Source organism: Abramis brama (assembly GCF_963993115.1).
Source record: "Abramis brama genome assembly, chromosome: 3".
Lineage (NCBI taxonomy): Eukaryota > Metazoa > Chordata > Actinopteri > Cypriniformes > Leuciscidae > Abramis > Abramis brama.
This window is the reverse complement of record NC_139965.1, coordinates 27,800,535-27,828,072: the sequence shown is the minus strand read 5'-3', so window position 1 is coordinate 27,828,072 and position 27,538 is coordinate 27,800,535. Positions and strand designations below refer to the sequence as shown.

Genomic DNA, 27,538 nt, shown 5'->3' with positions numbered 1-27,538 from the left:
TTTTTAATAAGTCTTCCCATTAATGCCATCATCATCTTCATTCAGGCCGATTTGTGAATGAGCACGAATACAAGATGCGGGATTCACCAATCATAACCGATCATATCCAATCACAGTGCGATGGAGGCATTGCCTCCTCTTAAGTCACTTTCCCCCATTCATTCTCAATTATCCCCCACTAAACCCACCACACGCTTTAGGGGGGGTCTGTTAAAACTCAATGGGCTCAGGGGAGGCAAGAGAGACGTGGTATCCCGCTGTAACTTTACCTGTGGGTGTCGCTGTTGGACAGTGTTGCTTTAGAAAAACGAGTGACTTTTACACTTTTTAATGTCACATTCTGTAATATTTGCGTTAGGGCTGGGCGATTTAAATCGTGAGATTGTTATGCGCATCTCGTCAGTAAAGCCGGTTCCTTGATTAGTAGTAAATCGCCATCACCTGCTTTCAGATGGAGCGGCATTTACTACAAAGAGCCGTAGTTAACGGTTAACAAAGAGCGATACATCCGCGATTTTAATGCGATATGGCTCAGCTTGTCAGTGAACTACGGCTCTTTGTAGTAAATGCCGCTCCATCTGAAAGCTGGTGATGGCGATTTACTACTAATCAAGGAACCGGCTTTACTGACGAGATGCGCATAACAATCTCACGATTTAAATCGCCCAGCCCTAATTTGCGTTGCTTTATTTGTAATAGGCAACCGATTCTTCCCTCATCCAGGTTTTTTTTTTTTATGAGAGACTGCCTCCCTTGCCTCCTTGGAGGAAACGCCCCTGATACAAACACACTTGGAAACACAGATCTCTGTGAAGTGGTTTAATGTGCATTGGATCAGCATGGATCTATTTTGTACACTATTTTAACGATGATATACACATTGTCACTGTTCTACTTTCCTAGCAATGGTTAAAAAGTTGATCCAGTATCCATGAACAAAGGCAGGTGAATGAGGACTCACCTAGCCTAGAGATGTCCTTAAATGAGGACAGGACATTGACAATGTAATGACATTGAAACATTGTTCTACAATATGGGCATATTCCACGCATGAATACACAACACTTTGGTGTTCCACGACTTTTTTCTTCATCTTTTTTCCAAGTATCAGAGGCACAAATACCACGTTTTTTGTTGTGCTGATGATAATTAATAGTGTTTAATAAACTTATGTGACAAATTTAACTAACTTCAATAAACAAAAGCCTAGTATTTAACATTCACATTTTGCGCGCAACCCTGATACCAGGAAAACATCTTAAATTATGGTAACAGTAAAAGAAGCAAACCTCCATGTAAATTAAAAGTAAAAATCATATTTAGTTTGACCTTAATGTTGACGAACAGCATTTTTCCTCAAAAGCACTCAGATGTGTGCACTCCGACCCTCCTCCCACTATTACACCATAAACTCTCACACAGTACCAGGAGGTTGATCTATGGACTATTCATTCACATAATGAACCGAGCCCTTTCCAACTGATTATGAATACAAACATTAGTCACATTACATTAGTTTGGCGTTACACAGAGCTTTAATGCCTAAAATAGTCAACTTTACACGCTGACACTTATCAGTCATTCGGCGCAGGTAAGCAGCAGCACCCCTTTATGAGGCAAATGAGGTTCACTGACCTTCAAAGGCGCTTCGAGCAGTTTGTGAACACCGGCGATCTGTTCGTTCAACGGCAAATGCTCGTTCAAGTCATACTGCGGAGGTCTGCGGGGCTCGGGGAAATTTGCGCACACAAATGGGTCTGAATCCTCCAGATATTGCACTCGACACGTTATTGTAGCCATTGTTCATCCGTGGTCACAAAGTCTAAAAGTTAAACTCGCTTTCCACCACAGATTTCTGTTTGTTATAACAAGTCATATAAAGGAGAAAAGCGACTGACCCATCACGCGCCACTGTCAACACTGAAGTGAAACTCGGGGCTGTAGTCAAATTAAAGAGCAGAGCAATGACGTCATCAGGAAACAGGCCGAATGAACTTCAGCAGCAGCTCACATGTATGATGTCACTCCACACAATTACAGAAGCAATAATAAAACATTTTAAAATGAGACTCCATAGCACGTTATAGGGTATGTTTCTTGACAACCTCACATGTTAATTTATGGCAAAAGTATTCAATGTGAGCAGATGCAGCGTACTGAACTGTAAAAAAAATGTGTTATGGCTCCATCTGCTGGTCAGATAAAGTTTGACCTATTTGTGATGAGTCTGTTTGTATGTCGAGTTCAAATTTCATGCAAAGCAAATGACTCATCACCAGCCAAAGGATAATCTCTCAATTACTTCCTTTGAAACACACAGCCCATCTATAAACACTATTTCCCCGTATATTCATTTATGTATGTGTTAAATAATTCTCATGGATTTCAATGGATAGGTTTTACATGGCCAAGGTCAACCTGGGCTACGTTTCATAATTAAGTAACGATGCTTTTGGGAAACTCACCCCTGGTTAGGGTTCATAGACCACCTTGGTTAAGCTGGTGAAGACCAGCTGATCTGATTCATCATGCTCAAAATTCAGCTTGATCTGGTTGGCTGTGTTATACAAATAAGGCTGTCAGGACGTTTGTTTGTTTTTGACCTATGACCAGGACAACTGTTGGTATTCTTTACATAGAATAATTTAAATGATTCTTTTTTTTACACAAGCCAACCAGGCCTTTCAGATTGCCTGGAACAGTTTTAGATATAAGTAACTTAATCTACAGACAGAACAGAATATTTGCAATACTTTACAAAATGTTTATTGGTTTTTAAAACCACTTTTTAAAAAAAAAATCCCAACATCAGTCAGCACGTATAATACAAAAGAATGAAGAAAATCTTGCAGAAATGTCTTAAATTGATCAAACTACCATAAAGAGTCTGTACATAAACAATAACAACATAGGGAATAGCAAAGGTAAGAAAGAAAGACACGGGGAACGGTAAGTTTTACCAAGTCAGTGAATAATACAGTAACAATTCTGGCCTGCCTCTTCATTAAAGTAGAAATAGTAGTGCTTGTTCAAAAACAAATGTTCACATACATACTTTAAGCAGAAGGAAATAGTGCATGAAGACTTAAAATAAATGTATAAAAAAAATGAACACCAGACATTATCTGAGTTATTTCAAAACAAGTCAACAAGTGAACTTTCTTCTGTTGAACAGAAATACTTGTTACTATAAAGAGCCATGACATTTATGTACAGTGATTCTGAACAAATGCATATTTACGATTTTGATAATGTAATGAACGTTCGATTATTAAACGTTCAAATTATTTAATTAAACATTTTAATTGCTTTCACTTATTTACATGCAAGTACTTCTCACCAAGATCCTCATAGGACTCTTTTTTTTACTTGAATCTTTTTCCAAAAAGTAGCTCTTCAAAACAGTCTACTGAGGCTTCATGTACTGCACTGAAATTCTCAAAGCTCATTGAAGAAATTAGTGCAATAAAAGGAACCACTAGAACTTTGCGAATTTCCAGTTGTTACATTTCCAGTGTTAACTGCTAGATCCCTGTTTATCAAAAAAAAAAAAAAAAAAAAAGAGAAAAAGATATGCAATCTTGTAATATAAAACCACAATACATATTTTAAAATCCATGCTATATTCCCACACAAAAGCACTCTTCTGCAAAAAGAAAAAAGAAAAAAATGCAATAAAAAAAAAACTGGAAACCAATTAATAATAAATAGAAAACAATGCTTGAAAATTAAAACTCACACATCTATATCTATACAAGAGATGTCTAGTTGTGTAAACTATTAATTGTAACAATTAAAAACAAAACAAAAAAAACTGTCAAGGACCACTGATGACTATTATCATGGTCATATTGTCAATATGAATGTTAGTCAAACTGGTAATACATTGTCATTTTTTTCCCTTTTATAAATGGAGCTTATTTACAGCGCGTCACAAACAGAAGTTCAATAGTCCACTTTTTCATCCCTTAAGATTCGTCCTGCTACAAATACCAGAAGTACGAAGTCTGACATGATCAGTAAATAAAATTCAAGTGATACAGTGGTCTTATGCAAATGCCACTACGTATTCACAAAACAAATTCCCTTTTCAACCCCACAATCTTGGCCCCATTTCAACCTGGGTGATATTTCCACAAATTCATTTTAAAACATGCACCTTAAAAGCTGGGGTAATAATTAAATTTGAAAGTGGTGATACTAAAAAGGTAGAATTACTTCAACATTTTTCTCAGTAATTCCAAAACTTGTCTTTGGTATGGAAGTAAGGCTAAGATGGACTTTAATAACTACCACACTCACAAACAAAGTGTATGCTCTGATATTCTGAAAGCAATCTACTAATCAAGTGCGTCAGTACAGCATGGTACAGTAACGGCCATTTTAATTAAATGTCTTCATTCCAGCTTTGAAATTAGCACTGAGTTTGTTTATTAGTAATGTGATCTGGGTTTTTACAGCTGGTACGATCTTTTGATTAAGGGGTAAAGGCTCTTTAATAGTGCATGTTATAAATAAGTTCCTGAATGAATCGCTCAAGTAGAAAACAGTCATTGAAAATGCCAAAACGAGGCATGTGCATGAGAGCATATATACGTCAATGAATATCATTTATGCAAACTGCTAAATGACAAGCATCAATTGGGGGGAAATTCATATGAAGTCAAAATGTGGCTAATCAACTTTTTCTTAGCCTCATTAATGCATAGTTGACAATAAAACAAACATTTGAGATAGTTTTGACAACTGTCCTATAATCTTTTTTCCACAACTATAATCCACTTTGGCATTTTTGTTTCACCAGTTACTATTAATCCTTCCCCATTTTTCCTTCTAATTCTTCCATTTAAAATGTGACCTTTTCTCAGCCATATTCAAATTGCAAATGCAATATAAAGGTGCCAGCTAGTGCAATAACCAGTGCCATTATTATGTAATGATTGTGTATAAAAAAAAAAAAAAAAAAAATCCCACCCTGTTCTGTGGGATAAAATCTAAATGATCTCTTTAAATCTAGAGACTGGGGGAAACCTGGGATGCAGCTCAGGACAGCATATTGCAAAAAAAAAAAAAAAAAAAAATGTAGTTAAATATTAGCATATACCTGTATAACATTAAATAGTAAAAGTGCACTCATTTATTCACTTTGAACATAAATCACCAGCCATCTAACGTTAAAAAAAACCAAAAAACTTTTGTGCTGCATACATCCCAATTGACAGTGGCAATAAGAATGAATCTGCAAATATCACTTATCTTATTGCACACAAATAGAATTTGTAATGTGAGCCAGCAAGTTATTACTTTTTGAACAGCTGCTGCTGGTATAAGTTTAAATATTTCAATATTAAACATAACCTGTAAGCTTAACAAAGCTGATGCGATCTTCCCTTATTCTTTGTTTACTGAAGACAATACAGATGTTACAGTAATATGTTCAAAGTTGTCACTTATTATGGTTTACTGCAAATGGAAGCACCGATTTTCTTAACAGAGTGAAAAAAGCTAATTAGATGAGGTAAAGTACCCCATACAGCTGGTGTTAACCTCAAAATACAAATATCTTTCTTTAAGATAAAGGGTTAAAAGGAAATTCTTCTTTTCCAATTTTCAATACAATGCCCTTTGACTGCAAAATGTTCAAAGGATTATAAAAAAGTTGCGTAAATTAATGCATGAAACAGCGTTGAGGCATAAAAAAGCTTTCTGATGACTCCTTATGTAAAGCTCTGATGTGGGTTTTCTTTACAAAACTGGTGGGAAAGGGGAGGCAAAATGTGACAGCACTCCCCGGTTAGACTATGTTGCACTAACCATTGAGACAAAAACCCAACAATTTCGAAAGCGCAATAATTTCTGTTCAGCCTGGCACTTCAATATGGACCTGTATCACGATGTCCAGGGGCTTACTATAGTAGGTGGTGCACAACAATGAGGTGAATACATACATCAATGCGATTTCAAAAATGCATACATAGAAACCTATACAAATATAAAAACAACACAAAAGCACAAATTAACCCAACATTTCCACTGTTGCCTGGTCTTTACTCTCCAACCAGTCAAAGCCAGCAGAATTCACAGTCTCGCTGCAAATCTGTTGAAAAAGTGGGTCATTCTTCAGTTCCTCCAGTGTTGAGTCCTCATATTGTCCTGGCTGTTGACAAGGGTCAAAAAGAAGGTTGGTGTCCAATGTATTTAAGTCATTTATGCCACCGGTGAGCTCAGAGGTTAGGCGCATATCGCTGGGAAACTCTGAACCCCCAGCACTGAGCTTTGATCCTTGACCCACAAGCTGTGAGCTAGCATTCAAGCTTTCCTCATTTAAAAGATCTTTAACAGTTCGGTCTAAATCCAATGGTTGCTGGTGCTGATGTTGTTGGAGGTTTTGCTGTAGAGGCAACAGCATGGCCTGACTCTGCTGTTCCTGCCCAAGGAGCTGCCGTCTGCCTAAGTGCTGTTGCTGTTGTGACGGCTGGTGCTCCCCTGAGGCTGATTGTGCTTGGCTTTCGTCTACAGAGAAACTCGTCGGCTCCTCCCTGGCATTTTTCATGAGGTAACCAGGCTTTTGGGACTCAAAGGCTGATGAACAAGGTGAGATCAGAGCTTGGTGACTGGCACTACCAGGGAAGCTGGGCACTGTGGTGGTCTCCAGAATCTGTGTGAGATTCATGCGGGCAGTGTAGTTGGACGGCATGTTGTTGATTCCGAGGCCACGTACAGAGTCATCTCCATCGACATCCATTTTGCTGATGAGGACATTGGTGATATTTTTGGTATTAATCTGCTGGCCTGATTGCATGGGTAGAACCTCAGACTGCATCATCACGGTCACTGGAACGGACTGACTCCTCTGTGCCATGCTGCTGACACTTACATCAGGGTCAAAGTTAGAAAAGATGTTTAGCACTTCAGGTGTTACAGGTGAGTTGAAAGGAGAGACCACAGAGTGGGGAACACTGGGAGCTTGAGTCCCACTCAAGTTGCGCTGCCTGACTGCCGGGCTAACGCTGCGGCAACGAAATGTTCCAGACCCTGAGGTGGTGCTGGCTTTGTTATCAAGGGGTGCTGGGACAGCAAAACCCTCTTTCTTGTTGAGGCTAGCCATGCTTGCCACTTGCTGCTGGACAGGTGAAATGGGTGTCAAGCGGCTGATATGAGTGTCATGATGTCTGCTTTGCGGTTGACAGGTCTGGCCCGGGATGGCAAAGGCGTGAGGCTTTCGAAAGTGGTCATCTACCAGGTCTTGGTAGCTGGGCAGAATGCTAATGCAATTGTTAGAGTTCCCACCACTGTTATTGTACCCACTGTTCATCCACTCCAGTTTAGTCTTATCTGGATGCGTTGCCATTGGTCTTTGCATGGGCTTGACAGGGCTCGAGGAGACCGTACTTCCGTCGTGGTATCCAGTGATGCTGGAGTTAATCGGAGTAAATGCAAAAGGGTTCCTGCATTCCACTGGGCTGGGTGGGACACTACTGCTGCAGTTGGAGTGTGGCGTGCCAATAGGAGTTTGTCGACTACTTCCAAGGGCACTGTCGACCGGAGTGGTGGGGACTAGGCGCAAACAGGGGCTTTCGTGCATCAATCCCTGTCCGTTTCCCATTATCTCCGAAGTGGGAGTAGGTGTCGGAGTGGGTGTTTGGATTGGGGTCCTGCTGCTATGAGCAGAGCTGTAGTACAGAGTGTTAGTCTGGAAGGTAGACATTATGGTAGTCTGCATGGTTTGATGCTGGCCTTGCAGTGAAACATCCACACAGTTGCTGAAACTTTGTATGCTATTGTTAATTTTCATCTGCTCTTCCATTTGTACAAGTTCCTCGACGATGCTATCCTGGGTCATGTCATCATCATTAAAGGGATAGTAGCCAACGTTGGCCTGAGTTCCATAGTCAATCATCTGAGCCTGTTGGTTGGCAGGAGAGGGTTGAGCAATCGCAGGAAGATGCTCCATCACTGGGGTGGACATTTGCTTTGGCTCAGACACCATTTGCGGACCATAGACTTCTTGATGTTGTTGAGTGCCATCTTGTGGCTCACTATCCCAAAACACACTCTTCAGTTCATATACTGAGGAGTCGTCGGATTGATCTATAAGCAAATTCTGTGAGTTTTTTGTTACTTGTTGTAGCAATGCTTGACCTGGAGCACTAACAGTACGGGTGACCTCAGCTCTACCTTCAACTCCTGTTGAAGATCCTTCCCATCTCCCTTGGGAGATACTTCGCGGCCTGCTAACAGTCTGAAACATGGTGTTCCCTACTGATGTATCCTGACTTGATGTAGAGGGGACAGGAACTCTATAATCCACAACTGATGAAGCTCCTTCCCATCTTCCTTGGGAGGTGCTTTGTGGCCTGCGAATTGTCTGGAAACCAGTATTCCTGACCGGAGCTGCAGTAGCTTTGCCTATGGCTGTGGGTGCACTTTCTGGCCTGATTGGAGTACATGATCTTGGAAATTGCTTCATCATTTCAGACTTATGTTCATCGGATCCACTGGCTGATAGTACAGAGATGTGGGCTTTTTTAGCAGGTGTTGGGCTCAAATCAGTGCATAAGCCAGGTCTCTTGTGAGGGCTCTTGGATGCCAACACAACATCTTTGGGTGACGTCACAACCGCATTACTGCTGATTGACTGAGTGCTGCTTGTGTTCTGGTACAAAGTGCTTTCATTAGTGTTAAATGTATTATTACTGCCAGCAGCCAGAGTATTGGCACTAAGGAGTGTCCTCCCATTGCATTTGGTCCCTATGTACAATCCCAGAGAGCCCTTGTCAAGAGGAGCAGGTACGCTAGTCGCTCTGGGTTTAAGAATTCCTGACCGTTGTACACCACTAACGGAGTCTGAAGTGGTTGCCAGCTTACTAGTGCCACCCTGCTCTTGACCACCTCCAATTATGGCTTCGATATTTGTTTTAGTGTCGATGACAGGCATTGTGGTTGAACGTCCGGATCTTGCCAAAACAGATGACATTGCAGCTATAGACCCACTGCGAACACGCGTAACTGGCTGTGGATCATCACTGAGGCTGGCAACTCCAGCAGATGAAGGTCTGACTTTGTTGCTGGTAGGGGTATCTGCTGGTGTGTTGGTACCATTGCCATTGGAGCCCAGAGATATGGTTGTCATTTTGACAACATTGACCGAACTGACGTGCGGAGTTGACATTACCGTCTTGATGGGGCTGTTGGTGATGAGCAGGGTTGGCGAGCGCAGGGTGATGCCACTTGAGGCAGATGGTTTGGGCAGGATTTGGGCATATCGTTGTCGGGCTGACCGGTCACTTACTGGACTAGCTGGGATGTTATGAGGTGTCTTGGGGCACTGCTTAACAGACTGCACTGACTGGGTAACCACTTGAAAGTTTACAGGAAGAACTTTGCTGTCTGCAGCTGCCATGGGGAGAGGGCTAGGAGACGTTAACTGCTTACTCCTCTGAACCTACATGAAATACAAAAAGGAAAAAAAAGAGAAACATTAGTTAAATAAATATTAGATAAATAGGTGTTAATATTAAATTATTTATAAAACTACTATAAAATAAATTCAAATGTGACATTGTTTGATATTTTTGTAATTTTGTGTAAAAATCTTAGTTTACCGTGATGGGGCTGGAAACAGCTGCAACCACAATCCCAATAGGTTGAGGCGAAAGAAGAGCAGGACTTCCACAAGGTATGCCTGTCCCTGCCCCGGGAGTTAAGCCCCCATCTACCCTCCTGGCCTGAGCTTCACCAGGGAGTGGAGAATGTAGTTTCTGTTCCTGCTGCTTCTTCTGTATCTTCCTTTGTAGCTGCTGCTTGGCATCTACTGAGGGTGAGACCAGGGTTTTAACCTGAGGCTGGAATGAGTGTGCATCGGCTGTGGGAGCGAATGCAGACGACTGAATGGACATCTTTGCTCCTGTGGGGAAAAAAGAGAATCAGTTGTAGAATTATGACGACATTAAAAAATAAATTAAATTAAATTTTCCAAGAAACATATGCACTTATTTTTAGGTTTGTCTTGTGTTTGCTAGCCACAAGGTGGAGACATTTCCAAGTGTAGGTACATGGAGTGAAGTGCTGGGCTGTTACAAGTTTACTGTACCTGAGGGGGAACCGGTCATCACAGTAAGAGCAGCCACAGACTTAGTTCCAATGTAGTGGCTGTTCAAAAGAAACCGAGCCAGATCGTCAACGCTGTCAAACTGCCGACTCAGCACTTTCTGTGCCCACTCGCACACCAACCCACATGCGGCAATGCGCACCTCATCTTCTGCACTTGACAGTTGACCAGTAGCTTCAAACACTTCACACTGACAATGAAAAATCAGCACACATTTTCTAGGCTTTCACACATGCAATTTTTAGTTATTTGAGAGATGTTTAATATTATTATAATGGTAAGAGTGATAAAATTGCAGCGAATCAGAGACAAGACAAGAAAAGATGAGTAAAGAAATAAATAAATGAAAAAAAAAAAAAAAAAGTAGTAACTCACCCCATCACCTGATTTGTGAAGATCTAGGTTGGGAAGAGATGGCATGTGTACACAAGCCTTCTTCCTAAGTCCACTATAGCAATATGTTCACAGACGTCAAGGAAATACATCTGTCCATTATACAAAGAAAAGGTGCTTGGATTTTCACATATCAAAAAAGGTATTAAATCACTTTGGTGTGAAGCAAATAACATACTGAAGATAAATTATTTGTTAATTGATAAATGTTTGTCAACACTGGAATTAAAACTAAATTAATTTTGTTTAATCTATGTCAATATATATATATATATATATATATATATATATATATATATATATAATAAAAAAAAAATCACTAGTGAGGCTAACAGCCCATGCGGGGCAGAGATGTTGGTCACAAATAGACTAATTGTAGAGCTTTCACACCAAACAAAATGTACAACACATTAGTTGACTGTTTATGCATCTACACTCTTCTGTATGAAAAGTTTGGGTGAGAAAAGAGACAGTATATAGGTCAACAGTGGGTTTTCGATCTCATGAACTCTAATTGTACCTTTAAAGAACATGTCACACAGCTTAGAATGAAAGCTGATATATTTTCCAGTTTTTGTTCCTAGATGTACACCGTGTATGTTATTACATCAAACATGACCTTCAAAAACCTTAAAGTATGGCAACTACATTATTGTTTGGGAAAATCAATCACCAAAAAGCTTAGATTCAATTCTTGTGCATAAGAAAATACAAGATGTCCTTTACTGGAATGAAAGCGTTGCTTTCTTGGGCTTTAGAGTTGGTGAGGATTGGATTTCCGTTGCAGTAGCAACCGTCAACAACAAGCATGGTTTATTTCAGTGACGCACCACTCTGAAATTAAAAATAATATTCAGGCTCACAAATGCACTTTCAATCCTGCTTTACCTAACACCAAAATAACAATGACCACAGTTATACAACAACATAATTTCTGAGATCTGACATAACAGCTAAAGACATGTTGTTGTTATGTCGCTTACTATTATGGTATCTTTTAACAAAACACTAAAATAAAAAGATTAATTTAGATTCATATCACCTATTAAAAACCTCAAAATAACAGTCAAATTTAAATTCGTTTTCTTTTTTCTTTTTCCGTTTCAAAATTAAGTTATAAAGTAGTAATACTATAGCCTGTACTTCCTAACAGAGCACAAAAGAGAAATGATCTCCACTGTAAAACAAGGCTGTAAAGAAATTAATGGACACTTTGGCTGAATGTCTTTTGAAGATCAGCATTTGGCAGCCGATAGTAAACAGGTTTCCTATACAGCAAAACTGTTCAAGGACTCGAAGTTTATTTTGATTCGATTTTTGATCTATATTTAGCAGCTACATGAATTACAGCAACAGATGCTTTAGTACACAGAGTTCAGGGACAGGAACGTGTATGTGTGTCTGCTTTGGGGGACTGGGAAAAGGGAGGATGGGATTGTTACAAAAAGTTCCATTGAAGGATATTTGGATTTGCCTCGCATGCCAAGTCGCCGCGCTTTCATGGTGGGAAAGACGTTCTTCATGATCTTTCCAAAGTCTGCAGCACTGAGAGCGTGATAGCCCAGGCTATCACAGTAACTCCTGAGAAGCACACATGTAAAAGAAATCAATTACAATTTGCACAGAGACCACTCACAGAAAACAAAACAAAACCATATCAAGCTCTGTGCAAAAATACTTGCTGAAGTACATTCTCCATAAACTTAAACCTCAACCAACTAGGAACCAACTCTGGCTGAAAGTAAGATGGCCCAGGATTCCTGGCTTACTTGTACTCATCATAGACTTCTTGTTTAGGCAGTGATGTTTCAGGGTGCTCCTCAAGATGGTTCCGAATCCAGCTAAATGCGTGCATCTGCTGGGAACGACTCGATGACATGGCACTCTGCTCACTGAGAGAAAAGAATTAAACAATAAAATTGGAACTAATTTGCTATACTATTTTGCTGGTGTTTTTCTCCTACCATTAGCAAAACATAATATGGAAAAAGATGATAAAAGCATTAGTGAAAAGTTCCATTGCCCTCATTTTGCATTCGATTCGGATGTAGTTTAGTAGAACCCATAAGATCACTCACTTTTTCTCAATGCCACTGCTTGGTCCAGAAGGCAACTTGAGATAGAGGTAGAGTTTTTCAATGTCTGTAAGCTTCTCCACATCTTGCTGCAAAGCAACAGAAACACAGACGATGTGTGCTCAATATAAAGCCGTTATAATGCCATGTTTCAAGAGTTTGAAATGTCAAGTACAGAAGACTTAGCATCAAGTACAGAAGAAGCCTAAGGAAATTAGATAATCATGAAATAAAAGTATAGTGACATGACAGCATTTTACTTCCTGGTCACACTGAAAACAAGCTTCTGAATATAGGGAAAAGGTATCTTTAGAATCACAAAATTAAATTAAAAGTACAAGTTTGATCAGCTGGACCAAATAATGGACCAAAAACTTTTCTTTTACAGAATATACACAACTCAAAAGTTTGGGGTTGGTACAATTTTTTTATGTTTTCAAAGAAGTCTCCTATGCTCACCAAAGCTGCATTTATTTGATCAAAAATGAAAACAGTAATACTGTGAAACATTACAATTTAAAATAACTTTTCTATTTTAACATATTTTAAAATGTATCCTATGATGGCAAAGCTGAACCTTCAGCATCATTAGGCTACTTCCAGTCTTTAGTGTCACATGATCCTTCAGAAATCCATTTATAATTCTAATAATGCTGATTTGATGATCAAGAAACTTTTCTTATTATTATCAATGTTGTAAACAGTTGCTGTTGAATGTGTGTAAACCTTTTTACACGATTCTTTGATGAATAGAATAGATAGTTTGAATTTATTTTATTTGAAATTAAAATATTTTGTAACATTCCAAATGCATTTACTGTCACTTTTGATCGAGTTTATGCATTATTCCAGAATAAAATTATATTTAAAGAATAATAATGATGATAAAAAAAATCTTACTGACACCAAACTTTTGAGCAGTAGTATATAGGGATCTCCCAGTCACGTGACCCCTAGCCGCGTGTCAGCCATTTTGACGGAATACATCCGTCAGCTACTCAGCGGCAATGGATCTATTAGGCTAATTATAAAATGATCTGTTTTACTTTCGGGTTATAGGGCTGTGACGGTGGCAGTTTTTTACCACTGTGGTGGTAATGGACCAACTACCTGCGGTGGTTGGGGGGTTGTTTTGAAAACTGAAATAAAAATGTAGTGTTTATTTGAGCAAAAAAGTGTTTATTTGAGCAATTCCATCAAAGAAGCAACACACTAAAGCCTGTAAAGCATTGAAATAAATATCAGTAAATATTGGAAACTTAAATAATATAATAAAGTTAAATCTATTAAAAAAAAAAGTTTGTTTAATAAATTCCACACAAAGGGGTGTTCCACATGAAGCCATACCGCTCTGCGCTTTGAGAGGGATGTGGGACACGAGGAGGAAAGAGACCATCGATCTATTTTCTGATATCTTCATGTTTTCCACAAGGGCAAGACATTTAAGCTATGTTTGATATTGCGCTGCCAGAGAACGCGAAAATAAAAATCACCCGCTTTACAAATAAACTTGACGCGCCTTACATGTCTAATAATAACAAGCACAAACTGTTAAAATTAATCTGACGTGCATTGAGCCCAAACTTGCTCAAAGTTAATTCTCCTGTTTTAATTTTTTTTTTCTTTGCTTCTTCAAGCTCCATGTTGCACTTAAGCTACAGAATAGTACAGCACGCACAGCAGGTGTGATGCGTCACGCGTGCGAGACGAGTGACTGCGAGTCGTATTTTTATATTTTGCCGGCAGCAGAGATCACGTGGTTGGCTGGCTGCTGTCAGCGACTACTGAGAGGGGCCCCCTTGAGGGGGAACCCGATAACAGTGTCATTGCACTTTACTGCATTGACTATCAAAGGGGCGCTCACACAGTTTGTCGTTGCATTTTATTCTTAACCAGTCGTTGTCTTGGGGCCCCTGGCCAGCTCGGGGCCCCAAGCAATTGCTTGGTTTGCTTGCCTTGTTGCGACGGGCCTGCATCAGGGACCCATCCTATCCAATCAAAATGATCCGCTGACTATTTAACAATAAAGTAGTAAATAAATGCAAATTTACTCTCTTTTTACAACATAATCATACAGACAGATGTGTGCATTAAAAAAGATCTTATTCTGATCGTCAGGTCTCTGTATTTCTCTTACAGCTGAGCTGTTCCTAAATGTTAGTGTAGCACGCAGGCACTGAACAGCTCTTCAAAGAGAATGTGTAAGATGTTAGGGTGGGGCCGAGCTGATTTAAATTCTGCCCGAGTAGAGAGCAGCAGACACAAGTCTCTCCCTCCAGGCGCTGCTACCCATTTTCACTTGCCGGCTCTTTCTCACTCGCAAACATACGCTTAAACCCTCAAACAATCTATAAACATTGGATAGAGATATTGTAGTGGTTTTTGAAATTTAGTGCCTTTACTCAACAAGATGGGCTGAGGCCTGCAGAGCTGTGAGCAGCGAATTAAATTAAACAGACTTCAATAGGATTGTAAGGCATAACCTCAAACAGGAAGTCATCCAAGGTCAAAATAATCCCGAAGAATACCTAATCCCTCAGCGATCAGAGCAGTCGGTTAAGCCTGTATAAACAAGCCTTTGTTTTCATGGTGTCTGCCTGTGGGAGAAATGGAAGTGGGGATCTTCAAAAGTCCCACAACACCAAACCACTACATCAACCATGTGTCCAAATTACCAAAGGCCATGTGAAAATAAACAATACCAACAACACACAGCCTATGAAACTTGGGAAATGCACCTGTCACTTAAACATCTCTTCATCAGTGATGGCATCATCAAACTCTGCTGATTCTCTCACCCTCCCCTTTCCATTGAATTCTAAGAATAGTTGTGTCTCTCTCTGTCTTTTCCATTCGTCTCTTCGTTGCTAAGGGTTGATGGCTAGTAAATAGCTAAAGTTATCAACCACTGAGCGCCGTTAGCGTTAACATTGGAGAGGGGTAAGAAAAGTAAGTAAAAATGGCACGAGAATGCAGACGTCTCGGAGCCAAGTGGACAACCCTATTTAAGAGAGGACTTGGCATGACTTTTTAAGGGTGGACAAACATAACATAACCATGTGGAAAACAAAAACAGCACACATACGCTACCGTTTAAAGGTTTGGCGTCTGAAGACTGTTCTAATGTTTTTGAAAGACTCTTATGCTCACCAAATCGGGATTTATTTTATCAAAAATACATTTGATAAAATACATACAAAACTAATACTGTTAAATATTATTGCTATTTAAAATGACGGTGTTCTATTTTAATATACTTTAAAATGTAATTTATTCCTGTGATGGTAAAGCCAAAATTTCAGCGTCATTACTCCAGTCTTCAGTGTCACATGATCCTTCAGAAATCATTCTATGATTTGTTGCTTAAGAAACATTTCTTGGTATAAATGTTAAAACGGTTTCATATTTTTGTGGAAACCATGATACATTTTTTTTTTTTATTCTTTGATGGATAGAAAGTTAAAAGCATTTATTTGAAATAGAAATATTTTATTATAAATGTTTTTACTGTCACTGTTAATAAATTTAGTGCATCCTTGCTGAATAAAAGTATTCATTTCTTTTTCTTTTTTTTAATCATAATGAAACTTTTGATCTGTATTTTACTCAAACTTTAAGTAAGCCAAACTGAAAGACAATGTACTTATGCTGATTTTTACAATAGCTTTTTCGAAAGCGTTTTCAATCTTATCATTCATTCATCAGTCTCTCAACACTGAGATGGAACAGAAATTGGCAAACAGGTCATGACAATGTTAGGGAGATCCTGTAACTCATCATCACTATAGCTCATTCATGCAGGTGTAATGTCCCCTGGGGAGTGTGAAGGGCCCTTACTCAGCAATACTGAGTCTGCTAGACATTCATGAATAACTCATGCATCATTTTTCAGAAGGACTGAACCCACGTCACCCAGTTCTTTCTGACAAGCCTACAGAAGTTTATCACAAGCAAATTCTTCCAGGCCGGATGCCAGACCAATTCAATACTGGGACAAAGTGATGATTCAGTAACAGTGAGTGAACATAATGAATTGAATTATTGTACAATATCCAGCATGTTTTACATTAAACGCTTAAAGGGATAGTTCACCCAAAATATATTCTGCATCATTAACTCACCATTATGTCATTCCAAACCTGTATGACTTTGTATCTAATGTGGAATACAAAAGAAGATATTTAGAAGAACATCTCAGTTTTTTTTGTTGTTTTTTTTCCTCAATTATATTAAAGAACAAAGTTGTTTTGGACCCCACTGACTTACATTGTAAGAACAAAAGCGGTTCCAAATATCTTCCTCTATGTTCCATGCACCAGTTTGGAACATTAACAATTTAAACAAATCAAACCTGTAAACCTGTTTGTTATAAAGAAACCTTAAACACAAAGTGTGCTCTGAATTTCTAATTTACAAATATTGTCAGAAAAACTGAAATATTATGAACAATTTTAAGTATTATTATTTTATTTATTTATTTTTTGATTGACACTGTTAGTAACATGTAAATGAGATAAGTTAAACAGCAGGGCTTTGTGGCATACTACTATGGAATGAAAGTTTCACGAGAGGAGGCTGATGCAAGACTCAGCGAGGGCTGGCAACATCCTACAGAGGTCAACAGTGGCAGACTAGAGGAGGAGGGGGCGGATAAGGACAGAGGAGGTTAGCAGCGAACACAGGAAACGCTGTCTAATATCTGGAGAGGATTTCATGTTACTTTTACCTTGAGGGGCCACACAGACCGCTGTCAATTTGTTTCCCCTCATACGTCACCACACACAACTCAAAACATTGAATGGTTGCAGCCCTACTTCAACTGATGTGAACTGTCTTCAATTTCTCAGCCATGCAGAAACATCCATATTACAAACATTAGCACAAATTACACTGACATGCACACTTAGGTGAGATTTGTGGGACATTCCCAAAAATGTCATACCTTGACTGCCTGGTTAGGTCAATGCTAAGTAATATATTTTTACTGCAGGACTAAACGGAGTTATATTGCTATGTGTAACATGTAATTTGTTATAATTAATAAAAAGGAAAAGCAAGTAAATTAAAGAGATCTGGTTGTTATATTTGTGTCACGCGAGTTCAATGGCGCTGCAAATGTGTCTGTTTACAATGTGATTTTGCAGCGTTGAGTATTGTAGCCAATCACAGAAATTTCGAAATATCAGACCAATCAATCAGAAGCGTTTAAGATACCAGTAATGAGGAATCTGCTCAATATCTCTCAAAACACTGAATGAGTTTATTTAGCGCAAGTTTACGAAGTTCTACACGCCCACAAATCCGCTCAATATAACAAACAAAGAGGAGACATGATAAATAAAAGATTCATTGTACAGTTTAGTCAGATTCATTGATTAAAATGGGAGTTGTCGCACTCAATGAGTTTGTGCTGAACTGATTGACAGCTCAGAGATTATAAAGGAGGCACACTTTACTCATTGTCTTTGTACTTTCATTTACAATTTTGAAGAAAAGTTTGTTTTCATGAGGCTTTGTGACTTTTCCAACAATTATATACTACAAAAAAGATACAAAAATAGATTTATTAAATGTTATAATAGTGATTTGACAATGTATAAAAAATAAATTCAAAAGCAAAATGTCTGAAAAAACTATAATAGGGAGTGGAAATGGCTGAGCTAATAAGTGCTCCTCTGCAGCCATCTACTGGTTTTAGTGGTTATTTAATGTCTTATTATAATTTTAAAGTATAAGGTATTAGTATAAGTATATTTTGTTTTTCAGCAAGTTTTGGTTTTCCTACATCATGAAACTTAGTTTCACAAATGGGGACAATCTTTGAAGGATGAACAACAAATGTTTTTGGCCATCACATTAAAAATAACATTTCAGTTGGAAAATATTCAGACTTTTGAGCTTTGAAGAGCTGGAAAAAGTTGTGAAGTACTTGAAAAGGACTCATTCTTATAACAGTAGTATATAACGGCCTAATTCACAGGGTTATGATCAAAGCTATTTGTGATTCATATCAGCATTGTCCCATTTCAATTTCAGTGTATCACTCACCTAGAGCTGCAAGATTCCGGATTAATTAAGAATCATGATTTTTTTTTTTTTTAAAAACAGCTCATGATTCTCCCACAATTCTGAGCAGACAACTAAACAAAATACCATGTAATTTACTAGAGGTTCTGACAAAATGTTAATTGCTGCCGTATATTTCAGTTGTTTAATTAATCTGAATGAATTATATTTAAAAATATTTGGTTTAAAAGTTGAGTTGAGTTGAGTTTGAATGAATGATTCAATGACTCTAAATACTTTACTTGTTTCACTACTGGATGAATTGATATATTTGAATACTGGATGACAGCGTTTTTTTGATCAAATCTCTTGAGCGAATGATTCAATAGCTATGACGTTTCCATCCAAAGTTGCTAACTTATAGTTGCTAACAATTTTACACATAACTTATGTGCAAAATTGGAATATCGCTTAAAACATTTGCGAATAAAGCACAGTTTCCATCCAGTGAGCAGAAGAGAACAAAATCGTCACTTCCTGATAAACTGGCACTGATAAATTATATCACTAAGAAAAAAGGAAGTTGCTGCAGTATGAGAAGGCATTGTTTAAAATAATTTTGTATACAACAAATTACTTAAGCCTTAGAGTGCGCAGACGAAACGCAATGAATTTATCTTGCTTACAGAGGCGGATGCCTGCTGTTACTGAACCAGTTTGAGGACAGACTTTGCTTAGGCATTTCAGAATGACCAAAACAGCATTTCAGATGCTGTGCAACGAGATTGGTCCGCTGGTTAGTCCAGTTATGCCCTCTCATTGCAAAGTCAGATGTCTTTTTTGGTGCGCATCGAGGAATTTATTCAGTAAATGTGTTTCCATCGTAGTTTATGCACGTTTTCTTATCAGATAAAAAGTTTATCCGGCATTTTAAAGCATTTTATCATTCAACCTCACTGCAAATAGGCTTTCCAACTAATGTAAATCAATATTTACATAATCCAACATTATTAAATTAATGTATCTTCAATGTGTCCCACATTGTGTTTCTACTTTGGATAAGCTTACCCCATAATAGACGGTGTTAATATCATCAACTTCGTCATTGTTTTCACCACAATAGAGTAAGTGCTCTAAAAGACTGAACTGAAATCTACTGATGACAGTGCTGGACCGGCCAAACCCTTCCTGAACGGTAAACACCACCATAAGGAAGTCAAAGCAAAGTCAGTCAGTATTAAAGGTGACATATTATGCCCCTTTTCACAAGATGTAATATAAATCTATGGTGTCCCCAGAATGTGTCTGTGAAATTTCAGCTCAAAATACCCCCCAGATTATTTATTATAGCTTGTCAAAGTTGCCCCTTTTTGGGTGTGAGCAAAAACACGCCGTTTTTGTGTGTGTCCCTTTAAAAGCAAATGAGCTGCTGCTCACCGCACCCGTTCAGAAGATGGCCTATCCTTTACATGAGCTTCGGATACAATAACACAACGCGAATTTCAGTCAAATTTCAGAAATAAGTAGTGGAGTGCAGCCTTACAGAGAGACTCAGGAAGAGGTTGCAACTTTTAGACTGCACCTGGACGTTTCTGAGTGGTTAGTGGATACATTTATGTAGTTGCTGTGGAGTTACATTGATTCATTTCATCGACTTGCATGTACTGTCATGTTTAACTTTTACACAAGTTGACACAGTTCACTGAGGTCTTTATAAGACAGCTGTGACATTTTTTTGGTCAAATAGTGTTCAGTGCTCGTCTGTGCAGCCAACGACAGAACCGTTTACATGCTTTGCTCAAACTTTTGCCATTGCGTTAGAACTGGTTACACTGTTGTCACTTGCGAAAACCAAATGGCGGCACCGTGGGTGGAAACGTGCAGATTAAGGGGCGGTAATATTATAATAAGATCCCCTTCCTACGTCAGAAGGGGAGCGAAATCTGATCGGCTTATTTTTTGACATGCTTGCAGAGAAAGGCCGATTATAACACTCAAAAAATGGAATAAGTCAGATTTTCATAATAAGCCCCCTTTAATGACCTCTCTCTGGGCATTTCCCAAGATGGCACAAATGCACTGTATAACCACACACTTTATTAGGATTGTCTCTCATTCCATTTCAATATGCTGCCACAAGTAATTTAGGAGTTAAAAAAAAAAAAAAAAAAAAAAACTTTTTAAGAAAAGGCACAGTCACTGATCTTTAGTAAACCATTTGGATTTCTTCTTCACCATACATGAGAGGATATATTTAGAATTTGTTACAAGCATTTTAGTATTGTTATATTTGATAGCAAAAGCAGTATATGACTCCATCATCCTCCATCTATCACTCAATGGCCAGTCCTGTTGTAACTTACAAAAATAATAGCTCCATAACAAATCATTTTCTGTTTTCTCCAGAGGAGGAAGGGACTGCCTTAACTTTCAGTTTGTGTTTATCACACCTTATGTAATATTTGCAGCAGTCTACTTTATTAACAAACAATAAAAAAATACTTCTTACTTGTAGTTGTCCAACCTTATTATTCGATTCACCATGTCAATATCTTAAAATTAACCAAATAATTCAATTTATGTTTTAACATTTTTACCATGATGTTAGATAAAGCTCAGTTGATGTTGTTTTGTATTTATAAATTATGTTTATGTTACAAATGTCAAGTACTACAGTATTCTTATTTAACTCCTATTCATTTATTTAAAATGTATTTCCAGTGAAACAAAATTTTTCATTGATATCAAATACTCACCAAAATGCAATCCACCTTTGATTGTACAGTTTTGCTGCAAAAAAAGACAAGAGAAATAATCAGCATGACACAAGGGTAACTTGAGAAACATTCATAAAGCTGGCTTTATTAATAAATCAGTGGCATTCAAAACATCTTTCCATCCTCTAACCCGTCGGCCCCGTCCGGCTCAGACCAATATATCCTCAGGAACACGTGCTTATGCACAAAAAAAAAAAAAAATAAAAAAAAAAAGTATCTTGCTTTAATGTTCCATCAACCTGGAGGTCTATAAATATTCCTGCCAATCTGAATGTTTTGACCATCAGGAACTGGAATGAACCAGTATTGAATCTATTTACAGGTATGGAACAGTAGAGAGGATCAAATTTGCATTCAGAGAAATGTAAAGATACTTTCCTTGTGATGGCTATAGAATAAATTGAACATTTAAAGGATACTATATTCTGGGTACAGTCACAGGTCAATCTGCATTAAAGGTGAGAATTAAACAAATGCACACACACATTTCTCAACTAACCAGAAACATGTTCTCTTCCATTTCCTTCAACTTCACAAGAAATCTCACATCAGGCCACACAGTGGCTGTACAACAAGACGGTGCAAGGACAAGAGAGAACAGGGCACTTTGAATTCAGAATTCAGAATCAGAATTGTAAAATATAAACTCAAAATTGCAAGGAAAAAGTCAGAATTGTAAGATATAATAAACTCGAAATTACTAGGTCTGGAACGATGCGTCGAAGTAATAGATTACGTAAATTAGTCGATTTGCGTGGAATGCGTCGAATTGTCACGCTGGCACAGGCCTACCACAGCAGCACAACTTGCGCAAGTGTTTGGACTATTATAGTAAATTTTACACAGCATTACAATAGGGTTGTCTGTCCCATATTTTGTGCTTAATACGGCTGCGTTCACACAGCATTCAGTTTTGCATGAGCTGCCGTTGGTGGGAGACGTGCGGCTCAAACGTAGCCCACCGGTTGCGAAGCATTTAACACGGCTGTTTGTAATTTAAAATATCTAATGGATGAACTCAAATTGGACTCAAATTATTTAATTACGTGCTGTCAATCATGGTAAAACTTGACAGTTTTATGGACACCACCATGTTTGACACTTTTGCTATGGTTACTGTTTTAGTTAGTTAGAATGCGGTTGTTACTTCAGCTGTTTGTTGTTGTTTTCTATGTTATAGTAAACTGTAATTTATGATCAAAGCTGAATTTTCAGCATCATTACTCCAGTCTTCATGATGAGAATTAATTTGAATATTCTTATTTGCTGCTCAAGAAACATTTCTTATTATTATCAATGTTAAAAACAGTTTCATCTTTTTGTGGAAACCATGATACATTTTATGCAGAATTATTTGAAGAACAAAGTTGAAAGAACAGCATTTATATGAAATATATTTATTTTTAACAGTGTAAAACCCTTGACTGTCACTTTTGATCAACTTAATGCATCGATCCTTGTTGAATAAAAATATTACTTTTAGTTTGTTCATTGCGAAATAACTCCCGATTGTTTCTCTGTCATCTAAGCAAGGCTTCGTTTCCCAAACGCACTGTGGGCCTGTGAACTCAGCGAAGCACCAGCATTGAACGCTCTGTGATTGATTAGTTTAGCCTTGTATCCAGATGACTAGGAGAAATAGTTCTATCCTACACAATTCTTCGCTAACATTCGCTTATTTTTCCACTTAGAAGCTTATTTTACACACTGAATTGCGTGATAAATTAATAAAAATTACTGGTAAAAAAAAACAAAAAAAACATTTGGATCGATATTTTTATGTGAGGATCGATCCTTTTCGATACCATGTCAGTATCGAAATTGATACTTCAGAATCGATCCGCCCACCCCTATCATACAGCTGAATGAACATATTCAAGCAGCTACTTTAATCTCCTGAATGAACAAAACATTTCAAGATTCACACTTGTAAGCAATTGCTGCTAAATAATCGTTAGATTATTCGATTAATCAAAAAAATATTGATAGATTAATCAACTGAACAAAATATTTGTTATTTTCAGCCCTAGAAATCACCTTTTTTATACTTTTATTCCATGGCTTCCATAGACTACTACTGCAGAACTGTTACTTTCTGCCACCAGATCGGCTCCGGCTTTTGCTGGCGGGAACGAGACAAAACGTGCAAGTTAACGGACGGGAGCCGAATAAAATCTAACATATTTTTGCCGGAACAGTAAATAATCTTGCGGGAGTGGGATTTAAAAATCCATCCCACGCAGACCCAAATTTACGGCCCAAATTTCTCTGGCACTGGCCCTGAGCCATCAGGCCATCCTTACTGTCAAGCTCTGATTTGCTAATCACCAAAGCTACACCACACAATGGCTTTAAATTACAGGACATCCAATCAGGCAGCGCGTTTCAACATTCCGACTTTTTAATCCCATATAAAACCTTTCAGGCTTATGCCACAGGCCAAGGCCAAATAGCATGTGTGTTCTTAGAGAGTCAGTCATATGACTGTCCCTATGAGCGAGGGAGAGGTCAGGGAACTAATGAACTGTTACTAGGCGAGTTGTCGTTTGTTCTCATGTGGCTTCAGGCCAGGTAAAACTCATTAAACTGTTTCTAGGTAGTCTTGAAGCAGGTAAAGGTTCGCACCACTGTTGTCAAGGCAGCCAGTATAAACAGTAGTTCCCGTTAATGTCATTTCCTGTGGCAACACATCTTATTATCAGACTGTTTCAAGCAGACACCTGATTGAGACTTACTTAATGAGCTAAACATGCAATCATCAACAGCAAAGTTTAACACTATTAGCCCTGTGTTCACATGATACACAGATAATGGGCCCTAATTTAGAGAGCAGTGCGTCTTAAATGCACTGCAATGCTATATGTGAAACGTGGCCCATTCATAAGAAGTTGGTAGTGTAAATGAACTGCAAAACATTAGAAGACAAAATAAATACACTATTTGTGTCCTAACTACTTTATGCTGGAATTCTTTTTATATTTAGGGTCCTAGTTTACACAATGCGGGAAAACAGGGACGGAATTGCTATTCCAGTCATTATAACGTAATTCAATGTATAAAATGGATCATCACAGAATTTAGCAAATTCTGGATTAATAAATCTAGTTTAGGGCTGTACAACTAATTTAAATCGTGAAATGGTCTAGTGTCTGTGACTATTAAACCGCAAAAGACTGAGAGGCAAAACATTAAGGCCACCTGCCTAATATTCTGTTGGTCATCCGGCGTGGACTCTATACAAGACCCCCGAAGGTGTCCTGTGGATTGGATTGTTTGTCAAGCACATCCCACAGATGATCAGCTGGATTGAGATCTGGGGAATTTGGAGGAAAAAGCAACACCTTGAACTCTTTATGATGTTTCTCTAACCATTTCTGAACAATGTGTGCAGTGCGGCAGGGTGCATTATCCTGCTGAAAGAGGTCACTGCCATCTGGGATTACCATTGCAATAAAGGGGAATCGTTGTCCCACGTTGCATGGTGTCATCATCTCCCCAGGTAAATGGCATACATCCACATAACATCAAGGAAAACGGGATTCATTGGACCAGACAACCTTCTTCCACTGATCCAATGTCCAGTTCTGATGCTTTGAAAATGCAACGGTGGACAGGGGTTATCATGGGCCACATAAGCAGCAGGGTGTAATGTTGTTACATATTCCTCTCAGAACTATCATTAACATTTTCCGTGACTTGTGCCACAATAGACCTTCTATCGGTTCGGACCAGACAGGATAACCTTCGTCGCCCAAAGCCATCACCGATTTGTTAGGTATTCACCACTGCTGACCAAGAGCATCCCACAAGCCTTGCCATTTCAGAGATACTCTGACCCAATCGCTTGACCAGAACAGTTTTGTCACTATATGAGGACACTCAACATGAGAGTTCACTACACTACATTTAATTTGGTAAAAATGATTGCCAAATATGAACAGAAACTCAAAGATCTTCACAACAAACCATCAAAATATAAGTATGGTTTAACTTGAAGAAATTGACAGAAATATATTAATACTGTAAAGCAAAATGTACATCTCAAAGTAATAATAATAGTAATAAATAACGATAATAATAATAGAAATAGTAATAATAATTTATTAAAACTTCTGTTGTGCACGATTTATTTGATGAAAATGCTTTGTTGTAAACCTCAGTGGGAGCGGTGTGGAGAACCCCCAAAGAGGCTTAACACCAGGACTGTGAAGCACAAGGGTGGATAAGTCATGGTTTGGGCTGCAATATCATGGCATTCCCTACTGTGCTTGATGGGCGTCTGTGCCAAGGACTACCAAACCACTCTGGAGGACCATGTGCACCTAATAGTTAAAAAATTGTCCCCTGAAGGGTGTGCCGTGTATAAGCTTGATAATGCACCAAACACACAGCAAGACTTGTGACAGAATGGTTTGAATGATGAACATGAAAGTGAAGTTGAACATTTCCCATAAGCCAGCACAGTCACCAGATCTATATATTTTTTAGCCACTTTGGGGTATTTTGGAAGAGCAAGTCAGAAAATATTTTCCTCCACCAGCATCACATAGAGACCTGGCCACTGTTCTGGAAGAGGAATGGTTCAAAAGCCCTCTGGACACAATGACTTTATGTAATTTCCAAAATAAACGTATGCTGTATTGGCCGCAAAAGGAGGCCCCACACCACTTCCCAGGTAAACAGCATAAAAGTACACAGCTGTCCACATGATATAAAGGAAAACGGGATTTATTGGACCAGACAATAAATTATTAAGATAAATTATTGTGGTCTAAAACCAGGTGTTTTGGTTTCATTGTCCAACTCTTGTATGTATGTATGTATGCATGTATGTATGTAGGGCTGTAACGTTAATCAACCAAAGAAAATCTTGGTCGACTGAAGACCTGAAATTTTCGACTAAAAAAATCGACTAAAAATGACGTTAGTAAAAAAAACCGTTAAATTAATTAGCTGCGCACTGTGCGCAGTACTTGGTAGCCTTGTTGTCCGCCTAAATGAATTATAAATAAACATAAAAAACTAGTAGGCTATTTGCAGTATATTAAATCGTTTTTGACCTTTTATTATTTTGCACTGAAATGAGTCTGACACGCGAGTCTGACGGCTTTGACAGCGTTGCATCACGTGCACCTGCGCAATATCAGAGCCTAGATTTACGAAAATAGTGATATCATCACAAGCACTTTTGAGGAATATGCAACATAATTAAAACAATTGTTTTTGTCATATGTATTATATTAACTGAGACACTAACGTTATCATTTCAGCCACTCTGTGCAGCTCAGCTTCGCGGCTGAGACACGAATAGACTATTAACTTTTAAAAAAATGCTGCCACACTGCCGATGTCTTTGTTGACATGGTAGAAGAGGACTGACTGACTATGAATTAAATGCTCTCACAATTAAATAAATAATATTCAGCAAACCTTCTAGTAGCCTACTTTCTTCAATCTGTCTCTCTTCTCCGGTGGGTCGGGCTAATCCAAAAGAAGTGAAAGCAAGGGGGGTGTTCTGAAGACAGACTGTTACCTGTGAAACAGGGGTGCTCTGAAAACACCCCCATTAGCAATTAGTGCTTTCCACCTGATGAAATGAATGCGGCAAAACCAATTTTTTACAGTCTATGGGCAAAACTGATGAAATGAACGCGGCAAAAAATCGACCAATCAGAATTTTGGTCGAGCCAGAACGTATCGACCAAATAATCGACTAGGAGATTACAGGCCTATATGTATGTATGTGTGTGTGTGTGTGTGTGTGTGTGTGTGTGTGTGTATATATATATATATATGTATATATGTATGTATATGTATATGTATGTATATATATATATATATATATATATATATATATATGTATTTATTTATTTATTTAATTATATCATTACAATAGACATTCAAGGTTTGTTTATTCCTGTAAACAGTGGCCTGATTTAAGCCACAGACTTTTATCCTGTCGGTCACTGCCCCTCCCCCTAAGATCCCCTCCTCCAGCTGGCCGCATGTGCTCTGATCATAACAGGAACGTAAACAACCGCCTGAGAGAGAGAGACAGATAGACAGTGCGAGGGAGGGAGAGAGCGAGCCGGGTGGTGGGGGGAGGGGAGAGGTGAAGGGTCACTGTGTCACTGGTTAGAATGGATAGCATGAACATCTCTATCTTTTACTCTCAA

The 27,538-nt window shown here is 38.4% G+C and overlaps 2 protein-coding genes across 13 annotated transcripts in view; both read right to left on the bottom strand.

Moving 5' to 3' along the window:
* fhod1 (formin homology 2 domain containing 1) overlaps nucleotides 1-1,927 on the bottom strand; it is a 48,744-nt gene extending 46,817 nt beyond the window's left edge. For all 12 annotated transcript variants that reach the window (XM_084107361.1, XM_084107369.1, XM_084107366.1 and 9 more), the window contains exon 1: nucleotides 1,636-1,927. In XM_084107361.1, coding sequence (XP_083963487.1) covers nucleotides 1,636-1,800 — 165 coding nt within the window. In that variant the 5' untranslated portion in view covers nucleotides 1,801-1,927. The remainder of the gene's footprint in view (nucleotides 1-1,635) is intronic.
* An 823-nt stretch (nucleotides 1,928-2,750) lies between these two features.
* Nucleotides 2,751-27,538, bottom strand: part of rfx7a (regulatory factor X7a) — a 30,817-nt gene continuing 6,029 nt past the window's right edge. The window contains exons 2-9 of the mRNA XM_084107518.1: nucleotides 21,342-21,375; nucleotides 12,583-12,668; nucleotides 12,274-12,396; nucleotides 11,969-12,085; nucleotides 10,487-10,571; nucleotides 10,094-10,301; nucleotides 9,606-9,907; nucleotides 2,751-9,445 (exon numbers count right to left, since the gene is read on the bottom strand). Coding sequence (XP_083963644.1) covers nucleotides 6,017-9,445; nucleotides 9,606-9,907; nucleotides 10,094-10,301; nucleotides 10,487-10,571; nucleotides 11,969-12,085; nucleotides 12,274-12,396; nucleotides 12,583-12,668; nucleotides 21,342-21,375 — 4,384 coding nt within the window. The 3' untranslated portion in view covers nucleotides 2,751-6,016. The remainder of the gene's footprint in view (nucleotides 9,446-9,605; nucleotides 9,908-10,093; nucleotides 10,302-10,486; nucleotides 10,572-11,968; nucleotides 12,086-12,273; nucleotides 12,397-12,582; nucleotides 12,669-21,341; nucleotides 21,376-27,538) is intronic.